Source organism: Phytophthora sojae (assembly GCF_000149755.1).
Source record: "Phytophthora sojae unplaced genomic scaffold PHYSOscaffold_10, whole genome shotgun sequence".
Taxonomy (NCBI): Eukaryota; Oomycota; class Peronosporomycetes; order Peronosporales; family Peronosporaceae; genus Phytophthora; species Phytophthora sojae.
Genome location: NW_009258124.1, coordinates 1465333 through 1477890, shown reverse-complemented (window position 1 = coordinate 1477890; position 12558 = coordinate 1465333). Strand labels below are relative to the sequence as shown.

The 12558-nt window shown below is 51.4% G+C and overlaps 1 protein-coding gene across 1 annotated transcript; it reads left to right on the top strand.

Moving 5' to 3' along the window:
- Positions 1-4962: 4962 nt before the first annotated feature.
- Positions 4963-11719, top strand: PHYSODRAFT_347981 (hypothetical protein; the record flags this gene model as incomplete). The annotated part of the gene is made up of 3 exons (XM_009537365.1): positions 4963-6321; positions 10688-11400; positions 11440-11719. Exons 1-3 carry the CDS (start codon positions 4996-4998, stop codon positions 11717-11719), a joined length of 2319 nt encoding a protein of 772 aa, XP_009535660.1. The 5' UTR covers positions 4963-4995.
- Between the last annotated feature and the right edge of the window lie 839 nt (positions 11720-12558).

Genomic DNA, 12558 nt, shown 5'->3' with positions numbered 1-12558 from the left:
AGGACGGAGCTTCCTCCGTCGTGGCACGCCGCCTGCCTTGGCTTCCGTCCGTCGTTTCGCTGAATGAGCGCAAAGAGCAAATTTCAGCTGCTTCGGTCACAAAATTCATTTAGGTTTAGTATTGAAAGAGGGGGTGTCGCTCTTATTGTATCGTGAGCCTACCGGGATATGTACCGGGACAGGCAGCTGGTCTAAACTGGTCCCATCTGGTCAAGTTGGTCAAATCTGGTCCCGGGACAAGCCCACGAATTCCGGTCAAGCCCCCGGTGGACCGTGTGCACCTGGCCGGTGTGCTCGCATGCCACGACCGGGCAGCTCGGGGATGACACCGCAGACCAAGCTGGATGTCTGCGCCGCTACGTGCGGCGGCGTATTGCGGCGGTCTTTGACCGTCAGCCGGAAGGCGGGGCCTGTGGGGGGTCCACGGAGGTACCGCAGTAACGACCAGAGACATGTTGTATGTTAACGTAGCCTGCGACACAAGGAGCTGGCCTGCGACGTGGGTGGGTGATACCGGCGAATTTGGGGCAGAAATTGCAGTGTTAAGGGAGCTATATGGAGCGCCTTGGGGAATCCACAGCGCTGCAGGGGCGCTTCACGATGGCCTGCAACGTATACGGCAGCAAGGAATGCAGATCGGCTTGGACAAGTGCAGTGGAGAGGACTTCGGTTTTCGGGGGGAAGGCGACGACGATGGGGCGCAGGGACCGCGATGCTGCCCGCGGGAAAATTAAGCAGAAGTTGCATGGACCGTTTCAGCTATGCGGCGGGCGGATGAGATGTGTAGGCTCGGAAGCGACGGTGGTATCTAGATCATTAACTTACTGCTGTAGGATAGCGTGGCTTATACAAACCTCACCATTTGCAACCTTACCCACTACCTTCTGAATTTTTTAGAACGTTCGTGATCTCTAGGTAAATGTTGGCGTTACGCTCAACTTGTGAGTCGCAAGTATGGTCTCGTAAATTTCCCCACTAGTACTCGAGTCGCCTTGACTCGTGGAGAAAAAAGTATCCGACCCCCTGACCTGGCCGTGAAAACTCGCAATATTGCATCGCGTTGAATGTGTCTATAGCGCGATTGCGGACGAAGTCGAGTTTTGAATTGCATTATTTAGAAAACACTTACACTGCTACTTTTTCCGACGAAATCGCGTTGAATTCTGGTGAGGCGGTGGAAGTGCGGCAGCGACTGGTTTTCCGTCGCTTCTTTGGGGACGAACGTATCATAGTCATGCCAAGGGATTTTTAGGGAACTGCAGCAGCACGGCACGGGTTGGACCTGGCCGTGCCATTCGCCAGAGACGAATGAGCCCGGTACCGTTCTGGTAATGTGTATGTGATAGTAGTCTTAAGCTTTAAAAAGTTTGCAGCCACCGATGTGATCAAAAGCTGACTGAGCAATGCTCACACCACCATAAGTCTTTGCGCGACGTTATACCGAGCGAAAATCTAGGTACCTACCCGTATTGCAATGTCACAGAAAAGGTCGCCCGTGTTGCTCTCAGCTGTGATAGTAATACACTCCACGACAAAAAGGTATGGACACCACCAAAAGTGGCTGTAACTTCGTCATTTTTTATCGTTTTAAGTTGCGGTTTGGACTAGAGTTGCAGAACACGCTGATAAAGATCTGCACGCTACTAACACGCGCGTTTTTGCGCTTCTTCAGGTAGCTCACATACAAATCACTGGTTCTGCCCAGGTGACAAAACTTATGGACAGGTAATCCCCATACAAAATCCTATATAAACCAAAACCCCTTACAAATGATACGAATTGGGCTTTTGTATGGGGTGACAAAGGAACCCATGATTTCTCCACTCTACCTTAGTACTGAGCCATATATCATCTACCAACAGTTTAGAATGGAGAAGACAATCGTATATCCAAGAGATAGCAGCATACAGAGCTACAAATTGGCACTAACTAGGATGCAACTGAACGTGCCTCGCAAATCATCAGATAATACATGGCAGCCACCACTCGAAATTTCAATTGCTTACTACTTGCTCAGTTTTGTGCGATGAAGGATGAATTTATTACAGGTTACTAAACACATCTTCTAGTACACGATAATGCCATCAGATCTTTGTCTAACGTCACGAGTATCCCCGTGAGGCTGGTTCCTTTGTCACCCCATACAAAAGTCCAATTCGTATCATTTGTAAGGGGTTTTGGTTTATATAGGATTTTGTATGGGGATTACCTGTCCATAAGTTTTGTCACCTGGGCAGAACCAGTGATTTGTATGTGAGCTACCTGAAGAAGCGCAAAAACGCGCGTGTTAGTAGCGTGCAGATCTTTATCAGCGTGTTCTGCAACTCTAGTCCAAACCGCAACTTAAAACGATAAAAAATGACGAAGTTACAGCCACTTTTGGTGGTGTCCATATCTTTTTGTCGTGGAGTGTACAGTAATGCATGTACCGGAATGCTCAAGAGCCAGAGGCACGCACGTACATTACATGTATTAATATATAGGGAGCAACAGACTGTTGCCAACTTCCCTGCTGATGGGACTTAGTCGGGTCTCGGTGCGACCGACTCAAGTTTGGTACTGGGCGTCACGGTTGGTGATCGTTGCGACCACTCCGCCGTTGCGCCTGGCGGCTCCATGCTCAACTCCCCTCTGCGATCGAAGGGCGGAGCTCGTCCGCGGCCGGGCGTGAGTGTTTGAATGCTGCGGAAAACCTGCGTGCTAAGCCGGTCAGTTGCCTTGGAGCAAAGTGAGTCACCTGCTATGTCCCTCTATCATAATGTGCAAGTGTGTGTTATTTTAATATAGTTGTGTCACGACTGATGCTTGCCAATACATGTACAATACGTGTAGTAGTAAGTGACTTTATTTGGCCTTGGCCATTAAAATCCTGGTGGTGGTCTTACTGTTTTTTTTCTTCTTCTACAGCTTCCTCTTTCTTGTTCTTGACGGTGTCTCGTTCTGCTGGCGAATCCTGAAGATCAGGGTTCACTAGGTGCCGGTGGTATCCACTGTGACCAATGTCCCTTGTCCCCGTGCGAAGCTGAGCTCAAGGTAGAGAGCAACCTGGCCATTCGGCAGTGCTTGTCCAACGTTAACCCCAGGAGCTGGTAAGACGGACGGATCCGGACCTCTGGAATGAACCAGAGTATCGAGAAGAGCCCCCGCGCGGATTTACGTTCTCTGCTGCGACTTGACTGGTCTAAGACCAGTGGTCTTGCCATCATGTACAAAACGTGTACTATATCGTACAACCACCTTACATGTACTTGGTGCTTGTATGATGACGATTTCTGTTCAGCGTGACTAATCATGATCTGTACATGCATTGACCATAGGTAGTGATCAGAAGTGCTTGGCCGCGATTTTCACAGCCAGCTCCTCGGTTGAGAACAACTTCGTTAGTACATTCCAAGTGCTATAATCCATATGTTTACTTTTGTGATCTACCCAACAAACGTGGAAACCCCTTGAAGGCTCAGCAGCGACTGCTCATAAATGATCGGGAGCGTGTACCCCGGCACATCAAACCGAAGCATCCTGCGGTGATCGCTCTCACGCTACAGTAAACAACAGTAAAGTTACGTACTTCAGTACAACAAACACCGAATGAATGATGATTGTAAAAACCAGTTAAAAAAGAGTTACGTACTTCAGTACAACAAACACCGAATGGATCATTCTGAATGATGATTGTAAAAACCAAGGCGAGCAGATCCCAGATCTTGATCTTTTTTATGACGATTCGTCATAAAAAGATCAAGATCTGGGATATGACGATTCGTCATAAAAAAGATCAAGATCTGGGATCTGCTCGCCTTGGTTTTTGCCAGTGGTCGTGTACGGTGGCTGTCGCCGCTTATCGCCGCGGTGGAGGCGCAAACCAGGTACATCGATGCCCTCGATGGCACATCGGGCAATGGTCAAGGACAAGACACAACTCGGAGCAACACGACCAGCGCAGAAGCATCGCAATGGACATTTTGAGGGTGATCGAAGAAAGTTGTTAATGATTGTACCCCTTCCGCACACGCATCTCCAGTGCCCTTTCGCATTGAACGAATGAATGTTCATCTACATCAACATGACAGCGTAAGTCAAGAGAAGAAAGCCATTGCACAACACGATGTATTGTGTGCCTGCCGCTATTCAAAGCTGATCGACAACACCAATCCAGATATCGCACCCCGAGTGCCCCAAACGTACAACTACGAACTACTGTACGTACAATTGGCGCTCTCACTTCCGACGCCGTGATCTCCTGATTATTTTTCAAATTTAATATATATAGAATTATAAATTTGTATAGGGCGCATGGGCTCCAATAATGACGGGGCGCCAGCCGGGTTTGGCCGCGTCACTTACGCTATGTAGTTCGCGGCAGGAACTGCGGTAGGCAGCGCCTGATGCCGGCCTGTGGTACGCTGTTGTATGTTATCTCGCCCCGCCGGGCTTGCGCAACACCGGCGCCAGCGCCACTGGAGTAAAAGCTAGCGGCCAGACTCCTGACCATTTTCTAGATTGTCAGCAGCTCGATCTTACTCTCGTTACTCTCTTCCTCCACCACGTCGGCTGTGATGGGCATGTTTTTGAAGCGCACCTCCCTCTTCGCCATGGTGCGGCCTGGCGCGTCCTCGAAGCGCGTGTGCACGTAGTTCTGCACTGCACACTGCAGCACCTTCGGTAATAAGCCTGCTTGCGAGCTGCCGAGCCGCGCTACGCCCACAGAGTCATTGCATGAGCAGTGCGGTGCCAAGGTGGTAAGTTGCCGTTGCTGTCGACAGACGCTTCTGATTGGTTAATATAACCGTGTGCACCACACAACCATCATTCCTAGCGCCGATTTGATTGGCTCTCGAAGATTGCTTTACCGCCCTACCCCCACTCGGATTACGGCAGTCAGATTACGCGATCAGCTGGTCTGCCCAAACGTTGCCCATGCTGTGTCTACCGTCGCATTCTCGAATCGTCTCTGCTAGAGCGCAAGACGCGTGCAATACATTAAGTTATAGTAGAATGACCGACTCACTCTGTCTGGACGAAGTCGCGGGCTTCCTGTGCACGCTGGACGACCCCTCGATCTCCGGCCATGAGCTGCTGCAGTCGCTGGACAAGGACGAGTCGCTGCTCTCGCTCCAAGGCACCGAGATCGCCCTGCAGATGCTCGACGTCTCGCCCGTCGACGGGCTACTGGAAGACCCGCTCTTCGACAGCAACAGCGACCAAAACCACACAGACAGCGACTGCACGTCGGCCGAGAGCGAGAGCGTCGCCTCGGCCTCGTCTCCTCCTCCCGTGGTGGAGAACGTTCGATCCCGAGACGCCATCAGACGCAGCACGTACAGGCAGAAGCAGAAGGCGCAGAAGGAGGAGCTCTACAGACAAGTGGAGCAGCTCTCGAGCCAGTTGGCAATGTTGCAGCAGAAGAAGAAAGATGCCGATGCGAGCCAAGGCATGGGCTTCGCACAGACGGCAGTGTGGAAGGCACTGGCCAACAGACACTTGCAGGGCAGGATGATCGCGGAAGAGCAGCGGCGACGACTCTGTGAAGCTGTCCATAGGAGGTCGGCGTTAATACGAGACCTTGGAGTGATTATAAGGAAGAGGTTCAGTGAAGAGCAACCGGAAGAAGCTGGATCTGCTACAAAAAGACCCCGCACAGAGTCGCCTGACATGGCACTGTACCAAGCGTACATCAATGAACTGGACGAGGCCTACGCGCGGACGGACAGCATTTTCAAGGAGACAGCAGCGCACAGGGAAGAGCTGGAGTGTGATGATTCGTTTGGCTTCTACAATGCGCCGCGGGCAGTCGTGAAGGATTCGCGTTACCACGAACTTGTGGGCAAGTCCACCACTCCGTTCGCCTACGAGCGAGTACATGCTCAGGTTGGCCGTGTCTGCTGCATGGAGAACCGAATGGGGCGCGAGAGGATTGAAGGCCCGTGGGTTCCGGAGAATACGACCATCGTGAAGGCACGGGTGGACATTCCTGTCGTCGCTGGATCGCTCGTCCAGCACACGGTTATGCGAAAGTACCAGGAGGCTGACCGGGTCGTCGTTGTCTGGAGGAAGTTCACTGAAGGCAAGGCAGAGTTCGCTGGCATGCACTCGGATGAAACAGGCTGGAATATCGTTCGTCCTTCGCCGAGCTGCGTGGGTGGTGGCGCTGGAACCGTGCTGGAATCTGTCACTCGCTTCGTCCCTATCAACTTCAGCTCAGCCGCCTCTACGGGTGTAACAGTGAAACAGTTTGCTGACACCATTATCAAGGTGGGCGAAGAGGAATGTCAGTCGTGCATTGAGCAGCTGGAGAAGATGCTTCTGGACGATGCACTTGGCGTGTGTTGAGTGCCTTTCATGTAGTCAAAACATTTAACACAGATTATTTACTGGAAGGTCACGAAAAGCCGTCATTTGCTATGCTAGGTCAAAAGTCTTTTAAATCCGTTAGGTCATTCTACATGGGGATAAGTACTTCTTCGGATAGCCCTGCCTGTGCTCTAAATGATTAGCAATTGCACTCGGGAGGAAGAGCATTATTAAACGCAGAGCATGCTATGAAGTGCAACCACTCGACTGAAAATGCATGCCATCAGGTCAATTCTAAAAATAGCGCTCATGCGACCCTTCAAACAACTGAGCTTCAGTATCAACAATGGACAGCTAAGTGGTGGTCTCATGGGTAGGTAAATAGGAATGCTACTACTACCTAAACTAGCAGCAACCAGAGCGTGAAAACGTGCTAGGACATGTTTTAGATGCTTCCGAGGGCATCGTCAAAGTTTGGGGTGGTTTGAGCCATTTACGTATTTAATTTTGATGAAACGAGCATAATTTGAAGTGACCATAATCTGTGTTAATTTATATGCAAGTGGTATTGTGCTTTGCAGTTATTTTGCCGACCATTTTAGACGCTAAATATGGCAAAGCCTGCTCCTAAATATGTGTGAAAGAAGATACACGACCTGCTAAAATTATGCATAAATCCACCTCCTCATATATATATCGACTTGGGAGGGCCTGCAAGCAGCCATGCATTGGCCCAGCACATCCACCCTCTTATGCATAATTGCCGTGCGTGTAGGTGTTTGTGGATAAAAACCGACAGAATTGCAGCTGCACAGCCACAATTGCACTTTCAAAAGTGCAATTGTGGCGCTTTTAGCGTAATTCTAGGTCTCCACCCATTTATGCACCTCGATTTATCGTAAATCTAGCAGGTGGTCGCTATAAATACAGCAAATCTCGCCTTATATGAAACGAATGGCGGGACCCCGGGGTTCCATCCGGACCCCGGTGCTCTCACCACAAACCGGTAACCATATCACACTCCTAAATACTAATGTATTATGTATGTGGGTAATGAATGCACGGACTAGGATGTACTTGGCCTAACTACTAGCTGGTTTTGCGCTGAAAAACTGCAGTATGGAAGGCTGGTTGCTACGGGGGTGAGAGGGGCTTTTTCGGGGTCGACCTGGTTTACGCTTCTTTTGTTTTTGCTTGTGAGCTCCTTGATCATCAGTGTCGGGTCCACCCGGAGTCGTACCATCTTGAACAGGAGCATTGAGAATGGCTTCAGGTACACTCGGGTGTGGAGAAGTGCTGAATAAGAATTGTTCTCCGAGAAAGGCGGCAGGGCCGATCGACTGGAGGCGTGGGAGATCGGCGATCGAGAGACAGGCAGCAAGGATCTACGGATCAGAAGGAGTTCTTCGGGAGGTCTCAGGTGGTCCGATGACGCCGGCGCGTAAGGCAGGACATGTGGCAAGCCGGATTGTGGGTGATCGTGCCCGAACCGTGGCGTGATTCGGGACCGACCCAAGTCCAGATCGACGACAGAACCCGCAGATCTGGGATGGCCGAGGACAGAAGGGGATAGATCGGCGGCGCATGGCAACCGGCATAAGTCATCGATCGGGAGTGGATCTCCGATCGCCGATCGGGAGCCGATCGTGGGTCGCCGATCGGGGTCGATCGCCGATCAGGGCCGATCGGAGTCGATCGCCGATCGGGGCCGATCGTGGATCGACCAGGATGGGACGCACATGGAGGACGAAGTCGGGGCAAGAATCCAGTAATCGTGGGGTTGTAGGAGGGTAAGCAAGATGGTAGCAGTAGGGAGAGACCAGCTAAACATAAATCAGAAGAGAATTTGCGCGGTACAACGCAAGTGGCCTGGAAACGTGGCGAGGAAGCACATATTGGCCTCGACCAGCGTACGTCGTGGGGAATCTAATTGGCCCCACCCGTGATCCAAGACTGCCGAGTCCCTGCGATTCCTTCTCGAGAAGAGAATTTGCACCAAAGAGCACAAGTCGTCCCAGGAACTACATTGGCCTCGGCAAGCATCGACACTTTGGACAGTGAGCTAGTGGTACGGTTAAGACTGGATTAATACATTGGCCAGCTTGACCTACTCTAGCGATCTATTTCTTGTGTGCGAGCCCCCGATCGACCGGATATTGCTTGGCCGGCGATCGTTTCTCCTCTCGATCAACCTCGATCCCGCTATAGGAAGCGGTAAGCAACCCAGGAAAGGAAGGGACACACCCGGAAAGGCAACTACAGGCCTTGGATCGACTCCAGGCCGACCGATCGCAGCGAACAACCCTCGATCGGAACGTATACTCGGACGCAGAGCGAAGATTCCCGCGCTGCTCCACAAGTTATCCCCGCGTCACGCCAAGACACTCGATCTTCACCAAGTGCTGCATCTTCGGAGCCCCGAGAGAGCAGATCCAGCCTGTCGACGGGTACACAAGGTGAGAACAAGTTCAGCCGATCACGGATCGTTGGGGGACCCCCTCCGTTAGTCGGTGTCTGGGCGCTGGTGGGAAGCTCGATCAAGCCTTAACCAGATTTTGGCCGATCCCGCTACACCACACGGGTAGTAGCTGAGGTATTGCGGTGGTATTGTGAAGTATTCGGCCGCCAGTGACTTCATTTTTTTTCTCCGGCAGCTCTTTGACCGGGTGACGCGGAAGCTGGACTGACGAAATCGACGCCTGAAAGATGCTTGTGACTGCAGGCCCAAACAGTTCCGCCAAGACCGCTTTCCGAATGCTGTCGACGTTGTCAGTGCTCATCATTGCGAACGAGATCGATTCAGAGTCCGGTGAGTCAACCGTTTTGCGAGCAGTACAAATACCTTGATCAATCTCAAACAAATAGTTAGCAGTGTACCCCGACGGTGGCGGTAGAAAATATTTGCTAAGTAAATCGTTCCATCCCACAAAAAAACGGTCTCTTTGGGTCATTGTGATCAAAGAACACACCGCTCACCCCCTTCATGTTGTTCACTTCCTTCAAACGGTCAGACGGCGAGTACAAATTCTAATCTTGAGTTGCCTTACGACACCAGCCAACGACACGATCAGCAACGTTATGAGAGTGCCCCGGAAGCAGAAAGCATAAAACAACTTTTCTGTAGGGGAACACAATCGAGAGCATTGCGAAAAACATCAGAACAGCTTTGGACTTATTTTGCCCAACACAATTGTCCAACAAGCTGAAGCTGATTTCCGCAGCAAGAAACCCTTTACTTGCTGCCTCGTGGACTTTGGTGAGATGATAACACAGTCGCAAGCTGCAAAGTGCGTTAGCGTCCTTGCCCTGAGCGCGCTCATCGTAGAGGAAAACCTGATTCACATTGTGGCTGATGTCCGCCACGACGAAGTTCTGCAGTATGAGGTTACTGTTGTAATAGTCGATTGAAGGACGCGAATGACCAAAGTAAGGCATCGATATTCCACCACCGTAGTCTTCCACTTGAATTTGCACCCGACAGTTCTGGTACGAGGTTGGTCCACCTGGCTCGGCGATAGGAGCATCAACATCACCATTGTCATCGCTATTGCAGCTCATATCATGCTCGTTTGGTTGTGATTCATCCGTAAAAGCCACTGAACGGACACCAGCATCGTTATCATCGGCTGTATCTGGAATGATATCGCGCGGTAGATACTGTTCCGGGACATGAAGAGCCGAGTAGTTTCTGATGAAAGTCGAAACAAAACGTCTTTGTGCGATAGCTTCACTAAGATGCATTTTTTTTTCTGAAGGAGACATTCCCGTTCTTCGTCGCTGATGCCATCTTGGCCAAGCTGAATATCGAGCCGAGTGCAGCAATCGCAATCGTCCTCAGTAGTTCTGGATAGATGGACGGCGGGGTACAACTTGTGAACATACTGTATGAAACGAGAGTAGCTCATCGTGCGAGCGTTGGGGTCTTCACGCTTGACATCGTCTTCGTATCGAGCATGGACCACTTTCCAAGTAAGGCCTGGTTCGTTGAAGAACTGGCGAGGTCGTCTGTGTGGACAGGGAAAGCCGTCTTCCAGTATCCATGTCAAGCAGTGGTTCTTGAATGTAGCCAAGTCTGAGTCAATAAAGGCATGCGCCGGCGCCGCGCGACTGCGACGGGTGTGCAAGGTATCAATTCCCTCCTTTAGAACTTTCCTTAATCTTGCGACTCGACTTCCACCCACAGGAAGAATGGCACGAATAACTCGCTCTGACAATCCTTGTTGGAGGAGTTGCAGAATTACTCCCTCTGACTGCTCCCATTGTCGCCCTGCAAACTCCGTTTCCCAAGAATCCCACTCGCGTCGATTTTCCTGAACCTTCTCCTCACCAAGGAGCTCAACAGCGCGGTTATAGGCCGCCTCCTTTCGATCCGCCCGCTTCTTCCGCTTGCGTGGAGGAACAGTCGATTGAGAGCCTCCGGTGGCTCGAGGTGCAGAAGGAACAGAAGCGCGCTCTGTACCGACAAGCGGAGGAGCTGTCAGCGCAGTTAGCGGCGCTACAGAAAAGAAGAGAAGCCACCGAGACCAGTAAGGAAGCGGGAGTGGGTCATGCTGCAGTGTGGAAGGCTCTGGCGCACAGACATTTGCAGGCTCGAGTTAATGCAGAGGAGCAGCGCCGACGACTCTGTAAGACGGTGGAGAGGAGGTCAGCGTTGATCCGGGATCTGGCGGTGCTGATACGCAAGAGAATCAGTGAAGAACAGCCTGAAGAAGCTGGCTTTACGGCCAAGAAACCGCGCACGGAATCGCCCGACGTGGTGCTGTACGAAGCCTTTATTGAGGAGCTGGACGAGGTCTATGCGAGGACGGACAGTATTTTCAAGGAGGCAGCAGTGGAGACGGACGTGGACAGCTGCGAAGATGCTCAAGTCTTCTTTAACCCGTCGCGGACTGTGAAGCCCAATGCACGCTACCACGAGTTAGTGGGAACGATGACCACGCCGTTCGCATTCGAGCGAGTGCGTGCACTTCTTGATGGGACTTGCCGCTTGGCGAATTACCCGGGCTATGAGGCGATCGAAGGCTCGTGGATTCCCGAGGACACGGAGATTACTAAAAGCCGCATCGTCGGACCAGGAGGCAACACGCTCGTCCAGCACAGCATTTCTCGGTGATATCACGAAGCCGACCGCGAGGTTATCGTCTGGAGAAAGTTCACGGAGGGTGAAGGCGCATTTACTGCCATGCACCTCGATGAAACTGGGTGGGCCATCGTGCGGCCCTCCCCGAGCTCTGGGAAGGGAATGCCTAGTACAGTGATGGAGTCGGTCATCCGCTTCGTCCCGATCAACTTCAGCACGGCACCAGCTTCCGGTACAGTTTTGAAACAGTTCACCGACACCATAGTCAAGATCGGCGAAGATATCTGCCAGACGTGCTTACAGAAGCTGGATGAGGTGCTGCTGGACGACGCACTGGGCGTGTATTGAATGGACCAGAACAATACTACGTAAGTACAAGTACAGTAGATCCATACCGGTACACTATCTTCATCCCAAGGCAGCCGTAACGAACTTCTGCACGTTGCTTCTCCGTCGCCGAGGATAGCCGCAGTAACAGGCACGCTGGAAATTTTCTCGCTGATTATAGGGTGCTAGCAATTACGCGGGGCTGCAGTACGAGAGACCGAACTTGGCGCCAAAGCTGCCTACAGTACACTCAAGTTCTCTTAGCGAATGCTAAGAGCACAACGCTCAGGGGTGTAACACCCTTTGTTTTAAACGAAAGATTGCGTCAGCTTTTGGCCAAAACCTGTGAAAACGGAGCGTTTAATGCTTGCATTTTACCGGCACTTCGGATGATGATGTAAGTTTGTTTTATACAGCGCCCAGCATCGCGCCGCGACTTTTAGGCATCGGCTATTATTGTCGGCAGCTACAGCTACTATTGTTGCTGTGCGTCGGCTTGGATGCAAGCTAGTATTGAAGGAGAGTGTTGTAGCAGTGTAGTAGGGCGCCTTTGAATTGCGAGCGATCCGTAGATGATGCCTCGATGGTCCGCTTCATTGGGGCAAATGCATTGATGTGTGCATTGATGTGCTGTGAGCACTGCAGTACATGTATAGGACATTATCTTGTTTTATTTCTATTTTATTCTATGCGGTTAACGCCGATTGCACTCAGGGCCAGCTCTGCTTCAGCCCCGCATACTAGATACCTTTCTCTCTACGTACCCGGCGGCTACGGCTGTCCTAGTCTGCTGTCTGTACGCTACTTGCTATGAACCTATTGCCCACGATATCGATCACAGTGCAGCCTGGATAGTGTTA